This window comes from Meriones unguiculatus, chromosome 17 (assembly GCF_030254825.1).
Source record: "Meriones unguiculatus strain TT.TT164.6M chromosome 17, Bangor_MerUng_6.1, whole genome shotgun sequence".
Classification (NCBI taxonomy): domain Eukaryota; kingdom Metazoa; phylum Chordata; class Mammalia; order Rodentia; family Muridae; genus Meriones; species Meriones unguiculatus.
The window spans coordinates 37,893,283-37,916,699 of NC_083364.1; the positions used below are offsets into that span (position 1 = coordinate 37,893,283).

The 23,417-nt window shown below is 45.5% G+C and overlaps 1 protein-coding gene across 30 annotated transcripts in view; it reads right to left on the minus strand.

Moving 5' to 3' along the window:
- Kalrn (kalirin RhoGEF kinase) overlaps positions 1-23,417 on the minus strand; it is a 582,551-nt gene that overhangs the window by 397,064 nt on the left and 162,070 nt on the right. For all 30 annotated transcript variants that reach the window (XM_060370291.1, XM_060370285.1, XM_060370286.1 and 27 more), the window contains exons 2-3: positions 8,100-8,174; positions 1,861-1,975 (exon numbers count right to left, since the gene is read on the minus strand). In XM_060370291.1, the coding sequence (XP_060226274.1) occupies positions 1,861-1,975; positions 8,100-8,174 (190 nt within the window). The remainder of the gene's footprint in view (positions 1-1,860; positions 1,976-8,099; positions 8,175-23,417) is intronic.

Sequence of the window (23,417 nt, forward strand, 5' to 3'; positions counted from 1 at the left end):
CAGTCTTTGCTTAACAAGTCAGAATGAAGGAAAGCGGGTTCTTCCAACTCTTGGGCTTTTATTCTAAAGAAAGAATGAGCCTGTCTGGGTTGCAGGTACGCCATGTACACTGAAGGAAGAAAAATGCATCCTTCACGTCTCCTGGGATTCTAATTTCTTCTGGTTCTAAAATAAATTAGTTCCCCCAATACACACACACACAAAACTGTAGTAAATTGCTTCAGAGAGTGCCTTATTTCATACCTACTAGCATACTTGGAAACAGCACTTTTTAAAAACTGCTTAGCCCCAACAAGGCTAAATTACCAAGCCATACAGCACAATCATGGGCTATTTCAACCACTTCCTTGCTCTGAGTCAGATGGGACTATTTCTTCTCTATATAGTCCTCCAGGCTCTTTTATTCTCCAGTTCATTCTCATGCACTCATACTTTAAAACTTCTCTGGGCATAACCCAAAGTTCCTTCACTGGTGCTTATGATCCCAGTGGATAGCATCAAGGAAAAAAAAAAAAAAAGATCCCTTTCCACATCTGTTTGTTTACAGCCTTCTGCTTGGAGCTCTCCAGGGCTCACCATCCTATTCAACATGTGTTTTAGCATGTGATGCTGCTCCAAAGAAAACTCCTCTTACCACCTGCCCATCAACATCCCCCAATCCCTTCACACTTCCTCCCCTGGAGCCCTCTGCAACCCACCGCAAGGCTTGCCTCACTTGACACCTGCTTCAAGAACTTAATCAGCATATTCAAAAAACATCCCAGGTCTCCTTGCAAAGGCAGAGGAGAATTTATAGCTCATCTGCCTAATTTACTAATTATCCCATAAAATGAAAGTTCTGAAAGCCCAAGGCACCACATCTTATCTCCCACCACCGACACTACACAGGCACCCACTCTGCTAAGAGACAGAAAACAGCATCCCTGCAGGCCAAGGGCAAGGACAAAGAATGAGTACCAGTGCTGCAGTCAGGACGGGTGTGTCCCAGGCAAGCTCGGCAGCATCCTCGAGGGAGAGCCAACTCACATTCACTGTCAGCCAAATTCCTAAGGATATATTTAAAATGCCACACACATTTGCCTAGCACGTTCTTGAGAGTTCCTTCTTCTGCCTCTTACATTCTAACCAGTCAAAAGACCTTTCCCTCCCTTCTCAAAGATATAAACCATGTCTGTGGCATGTCTTCTACCAGCTAACTCTGGGGTGGCATGGAGAGTGTTTCCCAAACCTTCTTTCATTATCACCCTCTGTCCTGGAGGAGCCATTTACAGCCACCCCCCCCCCATCTCTCCATCAGTGAAACTTAATAACAAACATGTATTACATTTATCCACAGTGTGTGTGTGGGATTAATATATACAAAGTGAGATTCACGTGCTTTCACCAATAACCAATCTTAAGCAATATCACCCGGCTTGAAAAAGGAGAACCAACACTGAACCATGTGCTGCTTCTAGATGAGTGACTCAAGACCAGTTATTTGCCCCCAAATCCAAGGGCCGTACATTGATTCCGAGACTGAAAGTAACCAGTATGTAAGCCAGAGGTTACATAAACAGAGGTTCTCATGAAAGTAAACAACAGCTTCCCCTTCTTCCATACCAGGCCAAGCTGTCTGCTGTTGCAGGCTCCACACCAGTCCTTGCAGCCTCGTACTCTCACCTCTGCCCGCATTGAGCACTTCCAGCTGAATCCCAGCAGGAACAATGGGCATGATGGGAATGAAGTGAACAATGACTGATGATATTCCAGGAACAATTAGAATCCAATCCAAGGGCCCCTGGCAGGCGCAGCGGCTGTCTCAGCCTGCTGGCATCAGCTCGGCTCCCCCTCCCCGCGGACACTTCCCCTTCCCCTTACCTTGGCACGCTGGCCAAATACGTCACGAGTTTCCGCAGGTCTTCCTGTCTTATTCTGTCATGATTGCTTCGGGCAGGGAAGGTCAGGATGGGACCGCCTCGCTTATCACGCCCCCCTGGAGGAAGCAAGAGGAGGGAGTTTAAGAAAAGCATCCAGGAAAGTCAAGTACAGATGGAAAAATAATGCAGCTGAATGTCAAAAGAAGAGGCTAAAAAGTGCCCAGAGGAGACGGACGCTGCTTCAGAGCAGGTAGGAGAGACGCAAGGTAAGTAAGTTGTATGACTTCGGGAAAGTCTCTTTGGATGTCTGCTGCCTTATCTAGGGATGATAAAAGCGATGGTGGGCATGTCACTGCAAGGACGGATGCGATGACAGGAGGAGGCACGCTGAGGGAAGGAGTGCACCCTTGCGCACGTGTGAGGTGGTGATTGCGACTGTTCTTGTTGAGGAAACAAGCTGGGCGAAAGTGCTTTGTCTTGAAGATTTAACCTCCAGTCTCTTCTCTTCGCAGACTGCAGAGATGTGCGATTATGCTCCAGGAGCTGATTGCGTGAGAGGTCTCACGGCATCCATCAGGACAGCTCTGCTGGGAGGTTTCCAGACTCATGTAAGGTACCCTGAGAGCGCTCTATCCAGCCCACAGGCCAGCCCTACCCACTGTCTGCCGGAGATGCCACCTGTCACATCGGATGGAGAAACACATGAATCTCACTGGAGATACGTATGCTCAGGGCCATGCTCACTGAAAAGCACATTAAAAAAGAAAAAAAAAAGCGGGGAGGAGTGAACCAAAATAATGACCACTGCTTTTATTAGGACACGATTCAAGATATCTGATGTTTCCTTCCTCTATTTTCTAAACTTTCTCTTTGCCATTATTGGATAATTTTCGCATTCGTTCATTAACAGACATTGAAATTAGAAAGCAGAGCAGGTTTCTCAGGGGGACTGGATGGGGTTGAAGCTGAAGGGTAGTGGCTGTATCTCTAATGCACTCTCTACTAATCAAAGGCCACCCATCCCTGAATCATGATCCCAGGTGCCCACCTGCATCTCAAGCAGTCACTGGCATCCTCACAGTGGGAATTAAAGGGAGTCTAATGGGAGAAAGATGGGAGGCACATTGACACAGCACCATAGCAATCCTAGAAAGAAGCCTGCATTAGCTTACTTAGAAAACCTCCTAAAGACTGAGTGGCCCAGGTCCCGCCCAAGTGTAAGCTCAGGTGTAAATGCTTCCCTCTGATCATAGAGGGTGTTGCCTGCAAGCTTGGCAGACAGTGAATCTAGAACACCCCAAGGAACAAAGAGGCTGCAGATGGAGGACAGCAGATAGATGACTCCGTGAGTCTAGTGCCTTCTGCACATGTGTGAGGACATAAGCTCAGACTCCCCAGCACCCCTGGAAAATCTGGACACGATGGTGTGTACCTATGACCCTAGCATTTGGGAGACAGGCAGACCCTCAGTACTTGATTACCAGCTAGTGTAGCCAATCAGTGAACTAGATGAGATGAAAGCCTCCATCTCAAAAAGTAAGGTAGAGAGCAACTGAATGTCAGGGTTGACCTCTGGCCTCCGTACATGCATATGTGCATAAGCACCAAGACATACATTCACTCTCACATACGTTCAATCACACATCCACCTCTCTCACACACAGAGGGTTGGGGCAGGGCTGCAAGGAAGAAAGGATGGCCAGTTCCCTCTCCATCCCAGCAGGGTGGGTTTGTGCAGATACAGGGTTGAGCTACAGGCTCCCCAACCTGAGACCTTCCATCCTTCCAGCGAAAGTTCTCTGCGTTGATCACATTTCACCTGCCTTGGGAGAGCTCCTTATCTCCCAACCGTGGCCCGCAATCCACATGAGAAAAGGAAACAGAAGGATTAGATGGACATGTTCTCAGAAGCTAGAAGGGTCTCAGATACCCTCCTCTGCTAGCCTTGATCTCTCACCCTAAGCATTTTCCCTCTCGGAGGGGTGTGTGTGCATGTCTGTCTTTCTTTTTGACACAACTGTTCAGGGACACTTTAAAAATAGGACCATGGGATCCTGAGGAACAGAGACTCGCACAGGCCAAGATGAGTTTGGTGGGTTGGTTGGTATGGTCCCCTGTCAACATCAGACCAGTACTTATCTTTGAGACAAGAGTTCCAGATTCACAGCTAGACATAAGGATCTGAGTATGTAGAGAGCCTACAAAGGTGTGAAATTGCCTCTTGTGTCAACAAAGTTATCTCTTTTGTGTGAATCAAGAGCCAAGAAAAGGCAACAGGAACAAACTTTTCAGATTGGGAAAAAAACAAAAAACAAAACAAAACAAAACATCGAAGAGCAAAGAGAAAGACAAACATTATGCTGGAAAGCAGAGGACAATAGATGAGATGAGATCTCATAGTGTGTAAAAGATGAAAGATCTAACACTCAGTTGATAGAACTGTGCTGCTTTCTTTAAGGCAGGCTGTAGAACCCAGGAGGGAGAAGAAAACAAAGTCATGGAGAAGCTAAGCCTGTCTCCAGAGCAAAATAAGAGAGCAAAGCCACCTTTCAAGGTCAAGGTAGGCTTTGGTTACTGAGGACAAAGCCAGAGAACCATCATCAGTAGAAAGCATTCCATGGAAGTGGAGATGATATGTGCTTCAAAGACAGGTGTTGAGAGAGCATCTGCTCTGGACCTCATTCCGTTGTGGGAGAATAGAGCTAGTGAAGAATGTACATTGGGCAGAGCTGGCAAGGGTGAGAACTGCTCTGCTCTGCCAGGTGATCCCAGAGAAGAGGGATCCACTGACACGTATTCTTCGCCAACTAGGAGGGAGAAACAGAAAGTGTCAAGAGTGAGAAAACAAGAGTTTAGACTGATACATCAGAGGTCAAAATCATGGCTGGCCACAGGAGAGACAAGATAAGACCCTGGTGTCCAGAGGCTGAGCATCCATGAAGTTCCACACTGATAACTGAGACGGATACTGACGTTAGGAGATCAGCAGAGATGAATCATGACACTCCAATGCCAAGGTCATTGTGCATTAGGCAAGAGGAAACAGACAAATTAAAAACATCTCAGATGCCTGCTCTTTCTTCAATGGTACCATTCACTTACGCAACACATTCTTGCCCTTTACCTACCCATGCAAGGCTGGTGGTGGGGGTTACAGGATAGAGATGCAGAGACTGGGAGGGGGTTGGGAAATCTAGAAATGTCAATGGCTCTCCTTCCGTGTAGACAGGATAGCAGGGCTGGGGAAGGAGGAAGGCCCAAAGTGAGAGACTTGATGCTTCATTGACTAAAGTAGGGGGAGGATTCACACTCTCAGGAGGCACCAGGCTCCAGTTAGGGTAGCAGATGGAAGTAGCGTGGGAGGGAGGCACATCTCAGGAAGCATACCAAAAGTTAGATTCACATAACAATAGCTCTGCGGGATTTTAATGGATTCACACACATTTTTGAAGGGAATAAGGTTATTTTGCAGTTGGAAATGCCATGTAAGACTAGATGAGGTTGGTTATTGTAGGAATGTTTTTTTTTTTTTACAAAGCCTTAAAATGTTAATGTGCTTTGATGGATAGTCCAAGTTGAGGGTGGGAGGGCTTTCATATCCCGAAACTCCCAAACTTCCTTCCCCATATTCAAAGATCATCTTATGCAACAGGAACACACTCTGAAACGTTGGGTTCTGGAGTACAAAAGGTTGTCCCCAGGAGCATGAAGCATCACTGAGAACAGTGAAAAGAATGATGGCAAGGGATCCAAAACCAGAAAAGAATCTCCGGAAAGTGGCCAAAGGCTGGGTGTGAGCATGTGACGATCCTAGGGACACAGCGGCTCCCACACAGGAGGGCTGAGCAGAAAGAAGGGATTTGAGTGCTGTGAGTGGGAGGCCAGAAACCTACAGCTGTGAGCCACAGAGCACGATGGGGCAGGACAACAGAGACACACCGAGGGACAGACACAGCCACTGTCACACACGCCTACATGCCCACATGCAGAAGTGGTTGGGCTCTCCTGGACTATTCCAGATGTCTGTTGCCATGGCAACATGCTTTCACCTGGCCAAGGCGGAGAGGCTGGCAGAGGAGGGTGGGCATGGCAAATCGTCCATTTTTCTGCCTACCATGCTCCTTGCTTTGCTCTCAGAATGAAATACAACTGCCACTCTGTATTATTTAACTGGGGGTTTCTTTCTCTCTCTCCTTTTTTCATGTTTTGTTTCCTGACTCAGCGTGTACAGAATATGGCAATAATTCGTTGTTGTTGTTGTTGTTGTTTTCCTTTTCAGATGCAGTCAGTCATTATCTCCCTATCACCCTCAGTGCCCTTCCCAGGCACGGGAGGTCGGCAATGTTCCCTAAGCTTAGAAGCGCCTGACAGTGCAAGCATGGATGAGTCAGGCTCGGCTCATTCAGGCATACACAGTGAGTGGCATACCGCTAGGCCCTTTACCCTCTCTGGGAAATTCCTACCTGCCTCATCCCTGACTGACTTCCTGGCTAACTGCCTCCTACATCTTCTGGGCTTTCCCAGGCCTGGCTGAGCGCCACTCACATTCCAATTGACCATTCGTCAGAAAAAAACAAGCCACAAGCAATAAAACAAGGGTCCCCATGTCAGAACATACTATGTCTTCATAGCCCCTGAATGGATGCTGAAAGGGATGGTGCTTGTCAGAAGCTATCCGCTAAGTCTAAAAGGGCCTCTGGAGGAGGGGAAGCAGAAAGTAACTTGAGAAGGAGAGGAGAAGCTCAAGCTGGCAGGTAGGGGAAAGGCACTGGAAAACCATCTGGCATGAGATGAAGAGGAACATCAGTAGGACCCGAGGTATAGGAAGGATGTCATCTTAACCAAGGGCCATAAAACAGAAGGAAGTGGGCTGTAAGCTTGTACTAGGAGTCAAGGCTATGAGGCCCGAGGCACATCAATGCACGGGGACCACCAGAACTTCCACACAGGGTCTTTCCACAATTCAGCAAGCACTCCAAATCCTAGTTTGCCTTGAGGCCTGTCACATACATGCCTCTCTGCTGGAACCACACCACAGGATCCTCTTCAAGCTTGTTCTACTAATGCCTCTTCATCTTTAGTGACATGAATAGGGCAAGGCAGCCTTTGGATCTCCGTTGTCTTAACAAACAGCAACACTGTGAGCAAACACCATCTCACCCACTGCTGCAGAATGCGCATGCTATCTTACAAAGGCTTCTTTCTTAGCACATGCCTGCCTCCCCTCCCACACCACACTGACTTGCTGGCTTCTCTCCTCTCTGGTAAGTATGGTTTCCCTTTCCACAGAGGACCCCCTCTCTTCTTTTCCTCTACCAAAGTTGTCACACATCAGTGCCTTTGGGTGAGTTGCTATACTATGGGAATATGCTCAGTCCTGTCCTGTGGCTCCATGGCCATTGATTTAGACATGAAAAACTATCCAGAAATAAAGGCTCTGTCTATAAGGCATAGCACGAAGGCCTTCTCTCTGTACTGTTCCCACTGTCACCACCCAGCCCAGGCTCAGGATCTGCCAAGTTCTGATCAAGAAGGAATCCAATTTGGCCACTAAGTTTGTGACATCATGGGAAACATACATTCTACCTAACCAAACATGCATAGCACGGTTCCAGTCACCTATTTAGATTAAGCCGTAGCTGGCCTGAAGGCTGCAGACGGCTGATGCCCAAATTAGATGATGAGAGGCCCAGGTGCATGAGATAGGCCGGGAGAGAAGTGAGGAATAAATATTTGGGATACAGAGCAGGAAACAAAACAAACAACCAAACAAACCAAACCAAGAACAAAACTTGAGAATACAAACACTTGAGTTCCATTTGCTAAGTAAACAGAAAAGGAGAAGCCAAAAAAAAAAATTCCTGTTTGTGAGCCACTAAGAAACAAAAGATAAACTCTGGGGAACGTGCAGGGTAGATACTCTCTTCTTGCCAGAACCTCTCACAGTGCCACAGTGGCCCTGCCAGGGAAGCTGAGCCAGGCAGCACTGTGTGGGGTGTGCATGAAAGTGTCCTCCGGAGTATACAGTTGAGGTCAGAGCCCCCCTTTCCTCTGCCTGTCGCTGTAGGGAGGACGCAGCCACTACAAACTAACTCTACAAGCTAACTCTTCTCTCACAGAGGGCAGTGAGTGATCACATGTACACATACACACACACACACACACACACACACACACACACACACACACACGCCCCTTCTTCCTGAGGTCTGCTACAAAGGAGTATACGCAGATACTCACCAGACACAAAGGCCACTTTCTCCTTTAGGATGGGAAGGACATCAGAAGCTTTCAAACCATCATTCCGAAAAGATCCTGTGGGACAACAGAACAGAAAGGGAATAAGGATGTCAGCTACCTACAGCTACGTCCCAAGGTCCCACACTCGGCCTCCCGTACCCGTCATCTTGGCTTGTACAGGTCTGTAGCCCAGCCCACCACAGGGAGAGTGCCCATCGTGATGGGATTAGCCTTGGCCCTTTTCAAGAGACTGTGGTGCCAGCACCCCCCACTGAGTATAAAACTCCATTTCCCAAGGACAGCACCAGCAGCCCTGTTGTTGCTGGAGCAACTTGAAAATGACAAGATGTCTTAAAAGCCTGTTTGCGCCTCTGGTATTCAGCAGAGTGTTACGCGCAGAGAGCATGCAGTAGGCACCTGGAGAGTTAGTTCACTGATATCAAAGTCGTTCACAGAACCCCAAATGACAGCTTGCAGATAAACTGTTAGACTTCATTTTACAAATGGGGAAATAACCAAACATCCGATAGCTGGAAGCAGTTGATGACGATGACCCAGAGCCACCCCCACCCCTAATGACACCACCCGCCCTCGATAGACACAAGTCTCCTGAGGAAGTGCACTTTCTCTGTCTGGTTCTTAGAAGTCTTACTGCGTGCTTGTAAAGTACTCTCCAGGTGCTAACCGAGTTCTGACTATCAGGGGACCGGCAGCAGATGCCTGGAACTCACTAGAACTGGAAAAGAAAGATTCATCTAGAGAAACTGCAGTCCTGGAAGCAAAGGACAACCCAGTATAAGGAGCGTGGGAAGAGGCAACCAGCTATCATGCGTGCACAAAACCTCAGGCTAGCCCACTGTGACCCTGGCAGTTAACACCAGTGCCTTACAGAATTCTGAAAGAGAACCACCCACACTCATAACCTTGGAGCTGTAATTGAGGACTCCGTTGTGTGTTACCATTAAGATATCCCACATGGATCTCATAAGGCAAGCAGTTCTATGAGCTCAGTGCAACTGCCAGGGACCTCAAATACTGTTCCAGTGTCTTTGTCCACATGCCGTGAGGCCACGTCTGAAATCTACAAAGGAGAGTAGCATGCAGGGCAAGCTAGTTTCCATCTCTCAACGTCATATGAATTTTACCAACAATCCAGGAATTAGTCCGTTGGCCCAGGGAAAAGGAAATTTCATACCCTGTGCACGACCAACCAAGGAAGAGAAAGAAAAGTGTCACCAAATGCCACTGTTCAAGGTCAGAGGTCATAATCTGACCCCAGTCAAATTTCCAGTGTCTGACTGTTTCATTTCCTTCCTTTTTTTTTCCATGTTTCCCTGGTGTAGCGAACCTTTTATTCAGCAATTACGTCTCCTCAGAAGTCGACACGCTATATAGGATGAGGAGTAGTAATAGCTGCGGGCTCAGTGAGCTGCAGTGAAGAAAAAAGAACCAACCGCTAGGAAGGTGAGCTGTGACTTCAAAGACCATAGCCTTGTATCATAGTTCTGCCTTTAGTTTCCTAAGATAGGTACTGTTCAAACCTTATCTCCCACACAAAGAACTATTACCTCTCATGAAAGAGACTAATTAGCATCAAAAATTACAAATTTCACAAATAGTTCCTGCTACTTGCTTTGTTTTGCCTTCTGTTTCACACAGAAAGGAAACACTTTTAGCTTCTCAACCGTCTTTAACTTGTGAACTGTTTGTGGGAAATGGCATTGATATCAAAACAGCTTATTTTTACAAGTGAAATACATTTTTCTCAGTCTTCGAAAATTCTCCTTGCATCGGTATCCACACTTAATTTTTTATAGAAAAACTAATACAAAAAAATAACTTCTATCCTCTCTTTTTCAAAGTAACCCAGGCCTGGTGGTGCCGGTCTTATTACCCCAGCTATTCAAGACGTCAAAGCAGGAGGATTGCCAAGGCCAGCCTTAGCAACTTAGTAAAAGGATTGGGTATGTTATGTCCAAACCACTCTCATCTGCAGAAAGGGAGGCCCTAGTCTCATCCTTCCCTATCTCTTTCTTGTCACTTCAAGGCCCAGGAGCTGTAGAATGGCAAACAGGTGCTCCATGTAGCCAGTGATTACAGGCTCTGTAAGTGCCAGCCTGGAGCCGGCCTCTTCCACTTCCGAGGCTTCCGTTTCCTGGGCCAGAGGCCTCCCCAGCCAGTTCAGGCTACTGTGGGGCTGTGTGCCTGATTATGTGCCCCGTGCTAGAACTCCCAAAGCAAGCACCCAGATTTACTAAATCCATTACTAGGAAGTCATCATTCCCAACAGCAGCAACAAGATTTTTTCACGTTATAAAAGCATTTGTTTGGGGGGGGGGGCGGTGTTTTTAAATAAAAGTTCCCTTAGTGGCCTAAATTTGTTTTTCATTTGCCAAAAATTAAATTACAAATAACTTTTCAACAATACATGTATTATGTAAAGCCAAGCAGGGCTACACTAATTAGCCCAGGGGCTCAGAAATTGGTGACCTTGCGTATAAACTCTATTTGCACTGGCTAAAGAGCCTGTGCATCAATTCCCCCAGGGAGGTTGTGAAACCAGCTGTTAGAATACATAGTAAAGGGTAAGTTCAACGACCACTAACTCAAACAGGACCAATGGAATCGGAACGTGTTTTCACAATCAGGTACACATCCTGGTAGACTCCTGGTAGGTGGTCAAGAAATATATGATGAAAGAATAGATGACTGGATGAAAGTTAGCTCTTCCTAAAGTGAGGTGCATGAGAGGCCAAAAGCGTCACTGTCATATAAACACAGTATATGGTAGATGATATCCATGGTGTCTCTCGGCAATAATGCCCTGAGCCTTTTAAAGTTCCTTCTTCATATTTATCAACCTTCTTGATCTTCTCACTAGCAGATCAACATGGTTTTGGAAGGATGTATTGGAAGCAAATTCTTCATTCAGTCTCAGTGTGCCCTGTAAAAACTAGAACTGTAAAATTCCCCTGGCTTGCTGGCCTGATCTTTCTTAGGATCAGTTGGAGACTGCAATTTCTGCAGGTAGACCAGTTGTCAAAGTGGAAGAAAAGTGACAAAGGTTCTATAAGTACACTGCCTTGCAGGAGGCAGCTTTCACCACAACTGTTATTTCTGACACAAAGTGTATCTGATAGCATTATTAGGCTGTGAACATTAGCCCAATGGTAGACCTCCTTCAGACAACCTTGCTGAAACAGTAGATCCCTCACTACCTCTATAGAAGGCCTGAGAAGAAATAAAAGTCCCTAACTCCTTGTTTCCCCTATAAGGAGAAACAAAACAAGTCAGCAGGAACCCTTGTGGACACGACCCAATGTGGGTGTTGTGCTTTCTCTTAAGGACAAAGGCACGCTTGGCTAGCTTTCAGTGCTAAACCCACCGCATTCATGTCCTGCTGCTGTCAGAATTACAAGCCTGCTGTTCTGTTAATTAGCAAAGTTGAAAATGCTCTGCATCTATTAAGGAAGTAAAAATTACCACCATCATCCCCCACAGGACCCTTGAGTAGAGGGTCTCCTCCCAGCCCTGTGTCTGTTCCTCACTGCCCGGAGTACCTTAAGCAACAGGCTCACATTGCTGCCTGGTTTTTCTCACATTTTCCTCCTCACTGCTTCTCGTATGTAAAACATCAATTGTCCTCACTCTGGCACCTAGCCTACACTTCTGGCCCTAAGGAAAAGAAGGGCGGGGGCCTTGTGCCATGGCCCCTGCCCTTGATTTCTTGGGCCTGGGAAAACAGTGACTCCCTTAAGGAGGCAGAGTGCTTGGGCTCTGTGCCAGTCTCCTTCAGAAAGCAAGCCTGACTGAAACAAACACAGAAACAAATAACTGAGTGAGCATTTGGTGAATGTTCAAAGGTGTAAGCTGCCAGGAAACCCATAGATTGCTCTTGTTTCCTTTTGGTTTTCAGTCACACTTTCACAGTTTGCACTTAATTTAAGAGTGACTGTGTAAGCTTTCCAATGTTGCTCCTAGTGGATCTGAGCCCTACCCCTCCACCAAAATGACAAAATTCCTAATTCTCTGGTCCCTGCCTCTTTCTTTCTATTCCATTGCATTGTACTCTGTGCAGGTGATGTCCTGTTTTGATAACAACCCATTGTCCTATTGGCGTACCTATCTATCTCTGCTTGGAAGCCCTTGGAGAACAAGATCCACTTCTTAGTTGTCTTAGTATTACCCTAGCCTAACACAAGCCTACCTAACGCATAATAAATACTTAATAAGGACTCCTGTTTGAATGACCCTGGGAAGAGGGAACATCAAAATCACACTCAAGCCAGTGCCGGCTAAGTGCGTTCTTAGGGTGCTCAGTAGCAAGACAACTTATTTTGAGCATCATTAAATCAGTGACTTGGTGTCACTTTGAAATAATAGCTAATTGCCTAATAGCTAGCCCCATAGTCTTGCTCGTCAAAGAAATGGCCATCACCTACCATGTAGGACTTGCTAGAAACTCAGGATCCCAGGTCCCATTCAAGATCTATGGAATTAGAACCTGCACTGGAACCAGGTGACACTCATTACATGCTGTGAGGCAAAGAGAGCTCCAGAGAAACTGCCTTCACTTAGTCCAATCAAGGTTTTTACTATCAGCTCTAAGCCCGCTCTGTCCCCTACTGATCCACCATAAGAAGAGTCCTGCCCCTGCCAAGGGTTTCATTGATTCAGGGCTTAGCAACAGTCTGTCACTTATATTTCATGCTGTAATAAAAGATTATTCAGGAGATGTATTAATAATCCATCTTCCAGGCCACGGAGACTGGAACATTTCTTGTTTGGGGGAAGCATGAACCTTTAAAATCATGCCCATCCAGTGCTTAGAATCTAGTACCTTAACCCATTCCCTCATCCAGCAAATGTCTTAATTTCACAACAAAATACTGTTTGTTTTCTACGACCCATCTTCTTGCTCTCATAAATATTGTCACTGGTCATATTTACAGACCAAAATAGCATCTTTGAGATGATCCTAGAGGACAGACATCCAGTTTATGCCCCTCTATCCCAGCTGATCCCTGACCCACAAAACCTTGAACAAGCAATGTTGGACAAGGAACAGGAAAAGGAAAGATGCCCACCCAAAAAGCTCCATATCCCACAAACACATGGTACTCATCTCATGAACTGCTCCCTCTCCCCAGTAAGGGGAAGACCCAATTTCTGCCCTCTGGTAATTATATAGCCCAGAATACCCAATGTTCATTTCCCCCTGATATTGGGTATCTACCAGACTCTGAATGAAAGACAAGATCCTGGGATTCAGATAAGAACTCCATCCTCCAAGCCCACCCTCCACCTAGACACACCATATCTGTGCTCTCCAGATGATGGGTGTTATCAGTCCAGTATCCACACTACTGGACAATGGGTATTGCCCATCCCTGAGATGCCCGACCAGAAACATGGGTACCATCCTAGACATTTATCTCTCCATCACACTTTTCAATTCAGACGTTCACTTATGGTGACTCTACCTCCTAAATCTATCCTTTCTGTGTGGTTTCCCTGACCTCTCCATCAAGTTGAACTGTCCCCAATTGTTCCTTATCATTGTTGGATGGCATTTCTGTGTTTTCATTTCACTCTTCTGACATTTCTGGAGGAAAGATCTTGTCATACTCACTGTTCTACCTCCACACCTAGTGGAATGTCTCTCACACAAAAGGGACTTAGGGAAAAAAAATCGAGCCAAACTAACAGAACGCATACCAGTTCAGTGAATTCAGTGGTGATCCTGAGGTGGGTGGGTGGTCAGGACAGCCTTGCCCAGGAAAGCATCTAGACCAGTGTTTAAAAAAGGGAAGGGCAGAAGACAGAGAGGGAGGCACCTGGGCATTGTATCATGGGTGTGCAGAGTTTACCTGCTGGAAAGAGAAAGAGTGAAAGTATAGCAGGTGGAGCTGACAGTGCTGTAGCTTGAGTCCCGGGAGTTGCTCCTCATGGAAAACTACATGTGCCTTGGGAGTCACAGAGAGTTAGGCTGGGCTGCATCGAGCCATAGAGCAGGAAGGGAAAGGAGTGTGGCTGCTCCCAGAAGAAAGCTGTAGCTAAGCACAGGGCTGTACCCAGGAGGCTCTGAAGTCAACCTCTAGGCCATCCCTGATCTGTGGTTGAGGCCAGGAGAGATTCAGACACGTGTTAAGTCTCTGATGATCTTCCCCTAAGTTCCAAAGGAGCCCATTTAGATGACTGTTCTGAGTTACTTCCAGGAGCTAGCCAGGCTAACAGCAGGGGAGGCTGCAGTCCCAGCACCCGGGGAGGCAGAGGCAGGCAGATTTCTGAATTTGAGGCCAGTCTGGTCTACAAAGCTAGTTCAAGACGCCAAGGCTACACAGAAAAACTCTGTCTCAAAAACCAACCAACCAACCAACCAACCAACCAACCAACCAACCAAACAAACAAACAAACAAACAGGAAATTTCTGCACGGTCCCTCCTGTAGAGTGAATAGATGATTTAGAAGTCTCTGCAGTGGGGCAGAGAACCTATTAGCAGTAGAGGCAAAATTTCCATCCCCCTTGATCTTCTCTCTCCTATTCTAACATAAGAAAAGAAAAGGGGTGAGGCAGAAATGGGGGTGACAAGAAAAAGAGTGAGAGCTGAAGAGAAAGATACAATACAAATGCACACTCAGAAATGGAGCAAGTGAGGTTTTTTGTTTTTGTTTTTTCTTTCTTTTTTCTTTCAGATGTGAAGAAGCTATTGAGGAAATGGCCTGTTAGAAAACTGCAGCAAATATAAATATGTTTCTTGGAGCTCTCTTTAAGACAACTACCACTGAGGCCGGAAGTATGTGCGAAGAAAAGTACATCTGGCAGAGAGCGGCAGGAGATTCGTGTCAACAAAAGAACACATCCCAGCATGGAATCCCCCCAGGCCTCTCCCCAGCCTGGAAATGCATCCAGCCTGAGTGAGGCCCAGCCATCTTCCTCATCCTCAACACCCACAAATGCCAAACAGTCCTGGAAACATCCCGTCTCCCTACTCTGCAGGTATGATGGGAAACAGTGCAGCAGAATTCTCCTCTCTGGCTGTGAAACTCCTAAGCAAAAGTCATTCAGGGTCTTCCGCTAGAGGGCTTTCAGTATACTTGGAAAGGAAATCAAAGGGCTCCTCTCTGACAGTTGTTAAATACTGAGTTTTCTTGTAGGATCAGGCCTGTACAACGTGAAGCAGTAGCCAGGGACTCGGGAAGATAACCAGGGGTGTACAGCCTTTATGAAAAGGAGAGGTGATGTTTCTCTTCTCCTAACTCTGACATGTCCTTGAACATGAGGAAGACTGTGCACACAGAAGGGCAGCATGCCTGCCTTCCCTCAGCACCTCCTCTAACTTTCCACCTCACCAGGCTCCTCCAGCCCCTCCTGTCATGGGCAGGTCGCTCCTTATTCCCACTGTTTACTGTCACACCTGGCTCTAGCTCAGCTCCTGAGGGCTGGACCAGACACTTATCTGAGTAGCTTTATGGTCTGGAGCACAGCTAGGGCTTAATGGCAGGGACTGAGACCTTCAGACCCACAGTGCCATGGAGCCTTCCGCCGCACTGAGGCATTGACTGTTGTGCCTCTTCCTCCTGTGTGTCCTTTCTGCTGGTTCCTACCTCCACTTTTTTTCTTCCTCCTCCTCCCATGCTTCCACAGGAACTCTAATTGCAGCCAATTTCAACATTAACTTCTAAAGTCAATATCAGATATAAAGGCCTGGCTAATGGGCTACTTTTGCAGAGCAGAAATGTGTAATACTTGCCACTGCTAAATTAGCTCTACTAAAGATCACTAATAATTAGCACTTTAAACATGTGGGTAACACCTCTCTAAGCCCAGCTAATGAGCAAACTGTTTCTGTTTATTCTTCACAGGACTTAATATTATCTGGAGTTGAGACCTCAACTGCAATTCACACGGGCTCACTCTCCCTCCCTTCCCCTGAGAATTTGGCATCCTTGAGTGTGATGCAAACACTAGAATGTGACTAATTCGGAAGTGCCTCTGTCCATACATCACCCCCACCCTCCATATCCTAACTGTTCAGGTTATTTAAAGTGCTCATGCTTCATGGTGGGAGTGGAGTGAATGAAATACTTCCTACCATTTTCATATCACTGGATAATGTACCTGGAATGGGTACATTTTACACCAGACACGAGGCTGCTGGTGATGAAGGCAAGTCAGCTATTGAATGTTAGTGAAACATTTGCTACTATATTTATAGAGAGCTAAAAGGCCTATGTTGTAGAAGTTTGGGCATGCAAAGGCTTGCTTTGCTCCTTAGGACTCTCACTCTTAGTTCCCCTCCTCCTCCTCAGCAAGAATACCGATTACTAACTCTAAAACCAAGCCTTGACTATGTCATAGCTCAATCAGACATCACAACCTGAAATGGCCTCTTCATACTCTCTTCTCCTACCCTTATCCCATGCCCTGAAATGTGGACATGGTGTAGACAGCAGCAAAGCAAACAAAACAAAAACAAATCAATGATGACAACAACCCAGCAGCCATCTGGGCAGCAAGTCAAGAGACCCTCATGGGAACTGCACAGAGCAGTCCTGATGCTCAGCCTAGGGCTTTCCCCTGCCCTGCCTCCACTGTTTCAGGCTGCTCCATGCTCCTGTATTATGTCTCATCAGTGTCACAGGAACATACAGCACAGGCTGGACCCAGTAATCAGGGCAACAGTAGTAAGCAGGTTTACAAAACTGCAGTGCAGAAGCAGGTGAGAAGGAATACACCCAAGCCTCCGGCAGCTACAGGAACCCTTGCAAACCACAGCACCCTCCCCTTTCCCGGGCAGACATGCCGCTGTCCTCGGTTCTGAAGTCGCATGCAATTGCTACTCGGTGTGGCTGCTGTCTGAGCTGTCCCAGGATACGTGGACCAGAGAAGACAGCTGAGAGGAGACAGGATGGTGTATCTTAAAGATCAACAAATGTAACAAAATTCTGGAAGAACATAGGCAAATGAGGATTACTGATTACTGCAGAGACTCAAAAGGCTTGGCTTGGTATTGCTTTCAAATAGCTACAGAGAACAAGAAAGGCCTGTGTGTTACACACACACACATACACAAACACACACACACACACTCAGCCCCCACAGAAACAAAGTGCTGCAAACTCTGTATGTCACCTAACACATCTCTGGATTTATAAATCCACAAGTTCATTGTATTCCAAGTGGGTGGGTTGGCCCTGAAACAATTCCTAGAATTTTAAATCTCTCCTGAAGATTTTTGTCTTGGCCACCTAAACAGGCCTCATTAAGTTTAACATTTATTGAAAAATGTATATGTGTCAAACAAGGTAACCATTAATGTGTGAATAATATAAGGTTCCTGAGGGCAAGGAATTTTTGGTTTAGAGGGAAACTCAGACATGTAATTTCAATATCATATAAGAAACACATTATAGAGGTGTTGGGGAAATATTGAGATATGTACAAAAGGGTAACAGGCCAAAACTCCAGATAAGAAGAAACATGTCAATGAAATAGCAGTAAGTAGAGCATGAGCAGGGTCTTCATTTGGGCAGGACAGTGGTGACTCTGTTGGCAGCATCTCAGAGACAGGAAGGCAGTGAAGTCAAAGCAGGTTTTCCTGTGACCTGAACCTTCTCCAAAGTAATAAAGATTGAGTTAATATCTGTTAGAGATAAGGGACAAAACCTTCCCCATGGAGCTGGCATGACCAGAACCCAGCATGAGCTAGAGAGTGGCCAAGATCAAGCTAGAGGCCAGAAAGCATCACAATGTTAATGAATAGAGTAACTCACAAGGCTAGAACAAACATGGGTGCCTCACCTTCCCACCACACATCTGTAGTCATACTGCTCACAGGGTCCTAGCCGCATGGCTTCTCTGAATTTCTATTGCCACAGTCCTATGGGCTAGCCTTGTCTCTTCTTTCCTAACTCATGTCCACCATGTCCCTATGAATCTGTCTTCCACACAAAGACATGTCTGAGAAGTACGACAATATATGCTGAAAGCAGGACCACTGTCTAGATGAGGGAGCCCCAACGTCACCTGTAGGTCCCCCAGGAAACCATAACTGCCTTCAGGGGGGAAAAGATTAGGAGCTTGAGGGAGCCCATGTCCTATGGGTCTTTCCCTTGGCTAGCTTTGAACTATCAGGCAGTAGTGAATGGGGGAGGGGGGATATAGAAAGGAAATGAGAGCAGTTGAGTTGTTCTTCATATAAAACACATAATTCAGACCCAAACATCTGCCTGCAACCAGGAGCATCAACTCGCAAGTTTCTCTGATTCTCTGCTGCATGCTCTCTGAGGATGATCTCCTTACTGTCGCCAATAATCTGGGCAGAGCACCTGCAGGAAGCCAGACATCTGGTCTACTTTGTTCCTCCAACTTCCTGAAGAAGAGCCAGTCCTTAGCAGAACCAGAAGGCCTCACAGTTTCTCTGCCCATTGATGAATGTTTACATGTGCTCAGCACACAGCCCACATGCTAAGACCAGATCAGTGTGAGGTAGTGGAGTTAGGATATTTTACACAGCTTCATGCTACTGAAAAGTCAGGAATGGGCTGCATGTTTAACCACAGAGGATTGGTTACGTAAGCAGAGATCTATCCACTCAAACCAGTCACTGACTATAACACTAAGAATAACTTCAAAGTATTTTGCTGAAAGAAGAACATTTTACAGAATAGAAGGTATAAGCTGATCCATTCACATAAATATACAGAAAATGCACACAGTGGTTATTTCTGAAATGTGCTATTATTGCTAATTTCATTAATGCTTCTTAAATGCTTTTCTCGGTTTAATTTTTATGTATTGTTAGAACTGGGGAAAAAAGCAGACTTCTTCATTTGTATGTTAATCTTTCATATCAGGATCTCTAAACTTTCACACAGTTTAAAGGTTTAATAATTAAGTTGTGGCTATGATAACATCTGGGAACAGCATTTCAAAGACAAACATTTAAAGCTGAGGACAACTGTTATACATCTGTTTGCTCTGACCAATTCTGTGGCAAATAAAAAAAAATGTACTATTTCTCATAGAGACAGCTGTTCCACAGCAAACTTTTCATTAAATATCAAATATTTGCCATGGATGCAAACAGAGCTTGCTCCAAGAATGTGAGATGTTGAGGATGCAATAAAATCAACATGTTTCCGTTTACCAGCCACTTGCCGTGGTGAATACCTGCTAATGAGCCTCTAGGTGCTATGTATCCATGCAGGATTTTCTACTATCTTCTCAAGTAAAAGAGTAAATGCATGAAAACGCTTAAACATGTTTAAGAAAAAGATAAATAATGGTTGAGCTTGCCCTACTAGATTTTAGAAGATATTTTCAAAACTTTTTAAGTTATTAAAAGGTGGGACAGGGTCATGCACGGTAATAACCTATAACCCCTGCCCAGATGTGGCCCATGGCAGCCCAGTATCCAAGTGGGTTCCCTAGTAAGGGTAACAGGGACTGTCTCTGACATGAACTCAGTGGCTGGCTCTTTGATCACCTCCCCCTGAGGGGTAAGCAGCCTTGCAAGGCCACAGAGGAAGACAACGTAGCCAGTCCTGATTAGACCTGATAAGCTAAGGTCAGCTAGAAGGGGAGGAGGACCTCCCATATCAGTGGACTTGGAAAGGGGCAGAGGAGGAGATAAGGGAGGGAGGGTGGGGTTGGGAGGGAATAAAGGAGGGGGCTACAGCTGGGATACAAAATGAATAAACTGTAATTAATAAAAAAAATAAAAATTTAATAAAAAATAAAAAATTTTAAAAACCTAAAAAAATAATTAAAGGTGGGACAGACAAAAGTAATGTCGACCATTTAACACAAAGTTGTCTACATACATTTTTAAGATTATAAACAAAATTAACCAGGAAAATGAGCTTCTGGAGAACATAGCTGTAAGAAACAGGAGAGAGGAGCTAGAAATACTACTCATTGTTTGAAAGGCATAGAAAGATTATGGGTATGCATTTCAGAAAAAAAAAGAAAGCAGATAAGAAATGTTTGAAAAAGTAGACTAATTAATAATCGAAGAAAAACAGTGTAAACAGTGAGAGAGCTTAAATCATAAACTTAAGACTTTGAGAAGGCAAGGATCCTCAGTGTTGGCTTGGGTGCAGTCACCTCCCCCTGATCCTCTCCCTGTCAGAGGAAGCAAAACTTCCCCACCTCTCCACATGGTAGTTTTGTATTGTGAGTCGAAGCTGTGACACTGAGCATAACAAATAACTGGTGATTTCTCCTTTGGTGTCCACCCCAGAAGCCAAGGAAAGAGAATCTTAGCTAGCATGAGCTAGATGACAATGGAGTAGCAGTCAGCCCTGCAGATTTTAAGTCATTTTTAATCTCATAGAGGTAAGCCCCACCGTCTGTAAAGTAAACATCAGGATATGGATGACACGGGCAGCCTGTATGTCAGGTGGGATCAGGTAAGACTGCTCAGGTCAACTACTTTTTAACTTCTGAGCTGGGGCTTCAATGCAGTCTCAATATCTATAAATGACTGCACTTCTGGGCTGTGGGGTCAGGGGATAACTGATTGTCTTCCTTACACTTTTCTATGGTTCTTAACTTTCCACCTTGAAATACAGCAAAATGATTTTTTTTTAAGTTCTTAAAGACAATATAAATAGTAAAGATGTACACAGCAGTGTGTATCTGTCATCTCAGCAGTCAGAAAGCTGAGGTGGGACCATTGCAAATGTGAGGAGAACCTAAAAACAAACAAACAAACCTGTCTCAGAAAAGGAGAAGGTGGGCAGAAAAGGAGAAGGAGCAGGAGGGAGACAAGAAGGACAAAGGGAGGGAGGCAGAAACAGGGTACAAACTCACATCTATTTTTCCCTACCTCCTCTCTTCTAGATGTTCCCAAAGGCACAAAACTAAACAAACAGGATCACAACAAATAAAAACCTTCTACACAACAAAGGAAAGGATGCTCTGGGGAACAAAGGGAGGCCTTTCCAAACAGCACCTCTCATAGGAGGTTACAATCTGGTAAGGCGCCAAAACACTGAAAAACAAAACAAAAAAAAACTGATGCTAACATGGGAAATAGGCCTAAATAATATTCTTCAAAAGACATACAAATAGCCAACAGGGATATACCACTCATGAAGGAAATGCAAATCAAAATCATAACTGGAGTACCACCTTGCTCCAGTGCGAATGGCTACATTCAGAAGAACCAAAGTATATGAACAAAAGTATATACACGGCACAATCTGGAGCCAATGGATTATTAAATAACATTAAAAAAAAAAAAAACTAAAGAGAGCAAGTACTGATCAGGATTCAGAGAAAAGGAATGCTTGTCTATTGTTGCTGAGAATTTAAGTCAGTCTAACCCCTATGAGAAACAATGTGGAAGTTCCTATAACTTTTTAAACATGATCTGCCCAATGACCCTGGATAGAAATACAAAGGAGAGCATGTCCAAGAAACACCTGCCTTCCTGTGTCCATCACAGTATTGTTCAACAATAACCAAGAAATGGAAGCAAGCTGTGCCCATCAACTGATGGCTGGGTAAATAAGATGTAGAGCATGTTCACAATGGAATATTATTTGGCCATGAAAACAATGAAACCCTGTGATTTGAGACAACACAAATAGAACTTAGATCACCTACCAAATGTGATAAACCAGGCACAGAGAGACAAGAACCAAATGGTCACATGTGTTGATTTCCGGGAAGAGGAGTGGAATGGCCATGAGCAGAAGAGAGCGAAGAGAAAGCGGAGGGAAGAAGGGGCGAGCGGCACTAAGGCACAGTGGGGTGGGAACAGTCAGTTCTGCTGTGCTATGTTCAGCAGAACATATGCTCGCTTCCAGAAGCTAGAAGAAAGGCATTTGAAAGCTCTCACCACACAGAAATGATAAGCATTTTCAGGAGAACACATTTAGCTGATTTTAAGCAACATACAATGAGGACCTGTGTTGGCGCATCACATTCATTTGTGAAGCTCTACATATCGGTTACATTTCATTTTGAAATGTGATATACTCCTCCTCATGTTTGATTTCTTTGTCTCCATGCCCTCTTCATCTTTGTCTGTTCTGCAGCTTTCTGGCATGTTTTATAAGCTGGCCTTTGTGATCCATTTCCAAAATGAAGCAGGGCTCTAGGAATCAAGCAGACCCTTTCTCAGCACAGTCAAAACCCAGGAGACTTTTGGTGTCCAGAAGTAGCCCATGATCATCGGTGAGCTGAAGTACCACAGAGCAGGGAACACAGGTGGCCTTTTCCCAAGCTGTGCTCAGGCCACACCTTCAAAGCCCTGTCATGGCAGGCTCCAGGGAAATTGACTCCGAAGGGGGTACAGGCAGCTCAAGTGCATTCAAGTGAAAAGCAATCTCATTTCTCCACCCAACATCATACCATGTGCTACATTCGAGCTTAGATGTTGCTGCAGTCCTTGTCTACTCCATGGTGAGGACTTGTGCCTCTGGGTACTGTGCCCCTCATGGAGCCCATGAACTGACAGGGGAAGGATACCAGACAAAGGATTAGGCTTCAACTCTTATCAATTCAGTAACTCTGAGCTGCTCTCTTAGCTGACCTTCTTCAGGTAGAGATTTCGAAGCTGACTCAATAAGGAGCAATTCAACTCAGGGTAAATCATTTGCTAACTGCTGCTCCCTTACAAAAGTAATCCGTTAGCTATATCCTGTCTCATATCATGTCATTTCTGTGGAAGCAATGACTGGTTTTAGGCCTTTCTGACCTTAAAGCATGTCTGTGCTTGAAGGCCCTATCTATCTAAAGACATTTCACTGCAGCTCAGGGAAGAGGCGGCCTGCCCCAGTAGCCATGATCACGATACCTGAGTCACCCTACACCTTTATGCTTCACCCTGATGTCTCAGGTACATGGGACAATGGACTATAACCCTCAACTCTCAGCAGGTCTCAGTCTATAGGGCATATGTGGGGCTAGATGCCAAGTAACTGTGTGACCGTGTTCCTGTTCCCATTTGGAGAGGACAGGAAACATGGTTTCCAAAGTAGGGGGAAATCTGGGTCAAAATACCCAAAGGTACTGTCCCCAGAATCCCATGTGTGGGCTTATCTCAGCACGCCTATAATGACTTTTAAATGGGGCAAACCTGGGAAGGCCCTCTTGATTCTTCATGCAGTCCTGGACCTCTCTGCCTCTATTCTGGTAGCTGAACGCATCCTTCAACCTCTAAATCACACTCAACAGTGCGCCATCCGGGAGGTATCCCTACCCTGCACCAAATGCCTACCCGGGGCTTCCGGAGGAAAGTTTCTTTTCTTATCACCTCCTCCCACTCTCCTCACGCAAAATAACTAGAAATAGCTGTACAT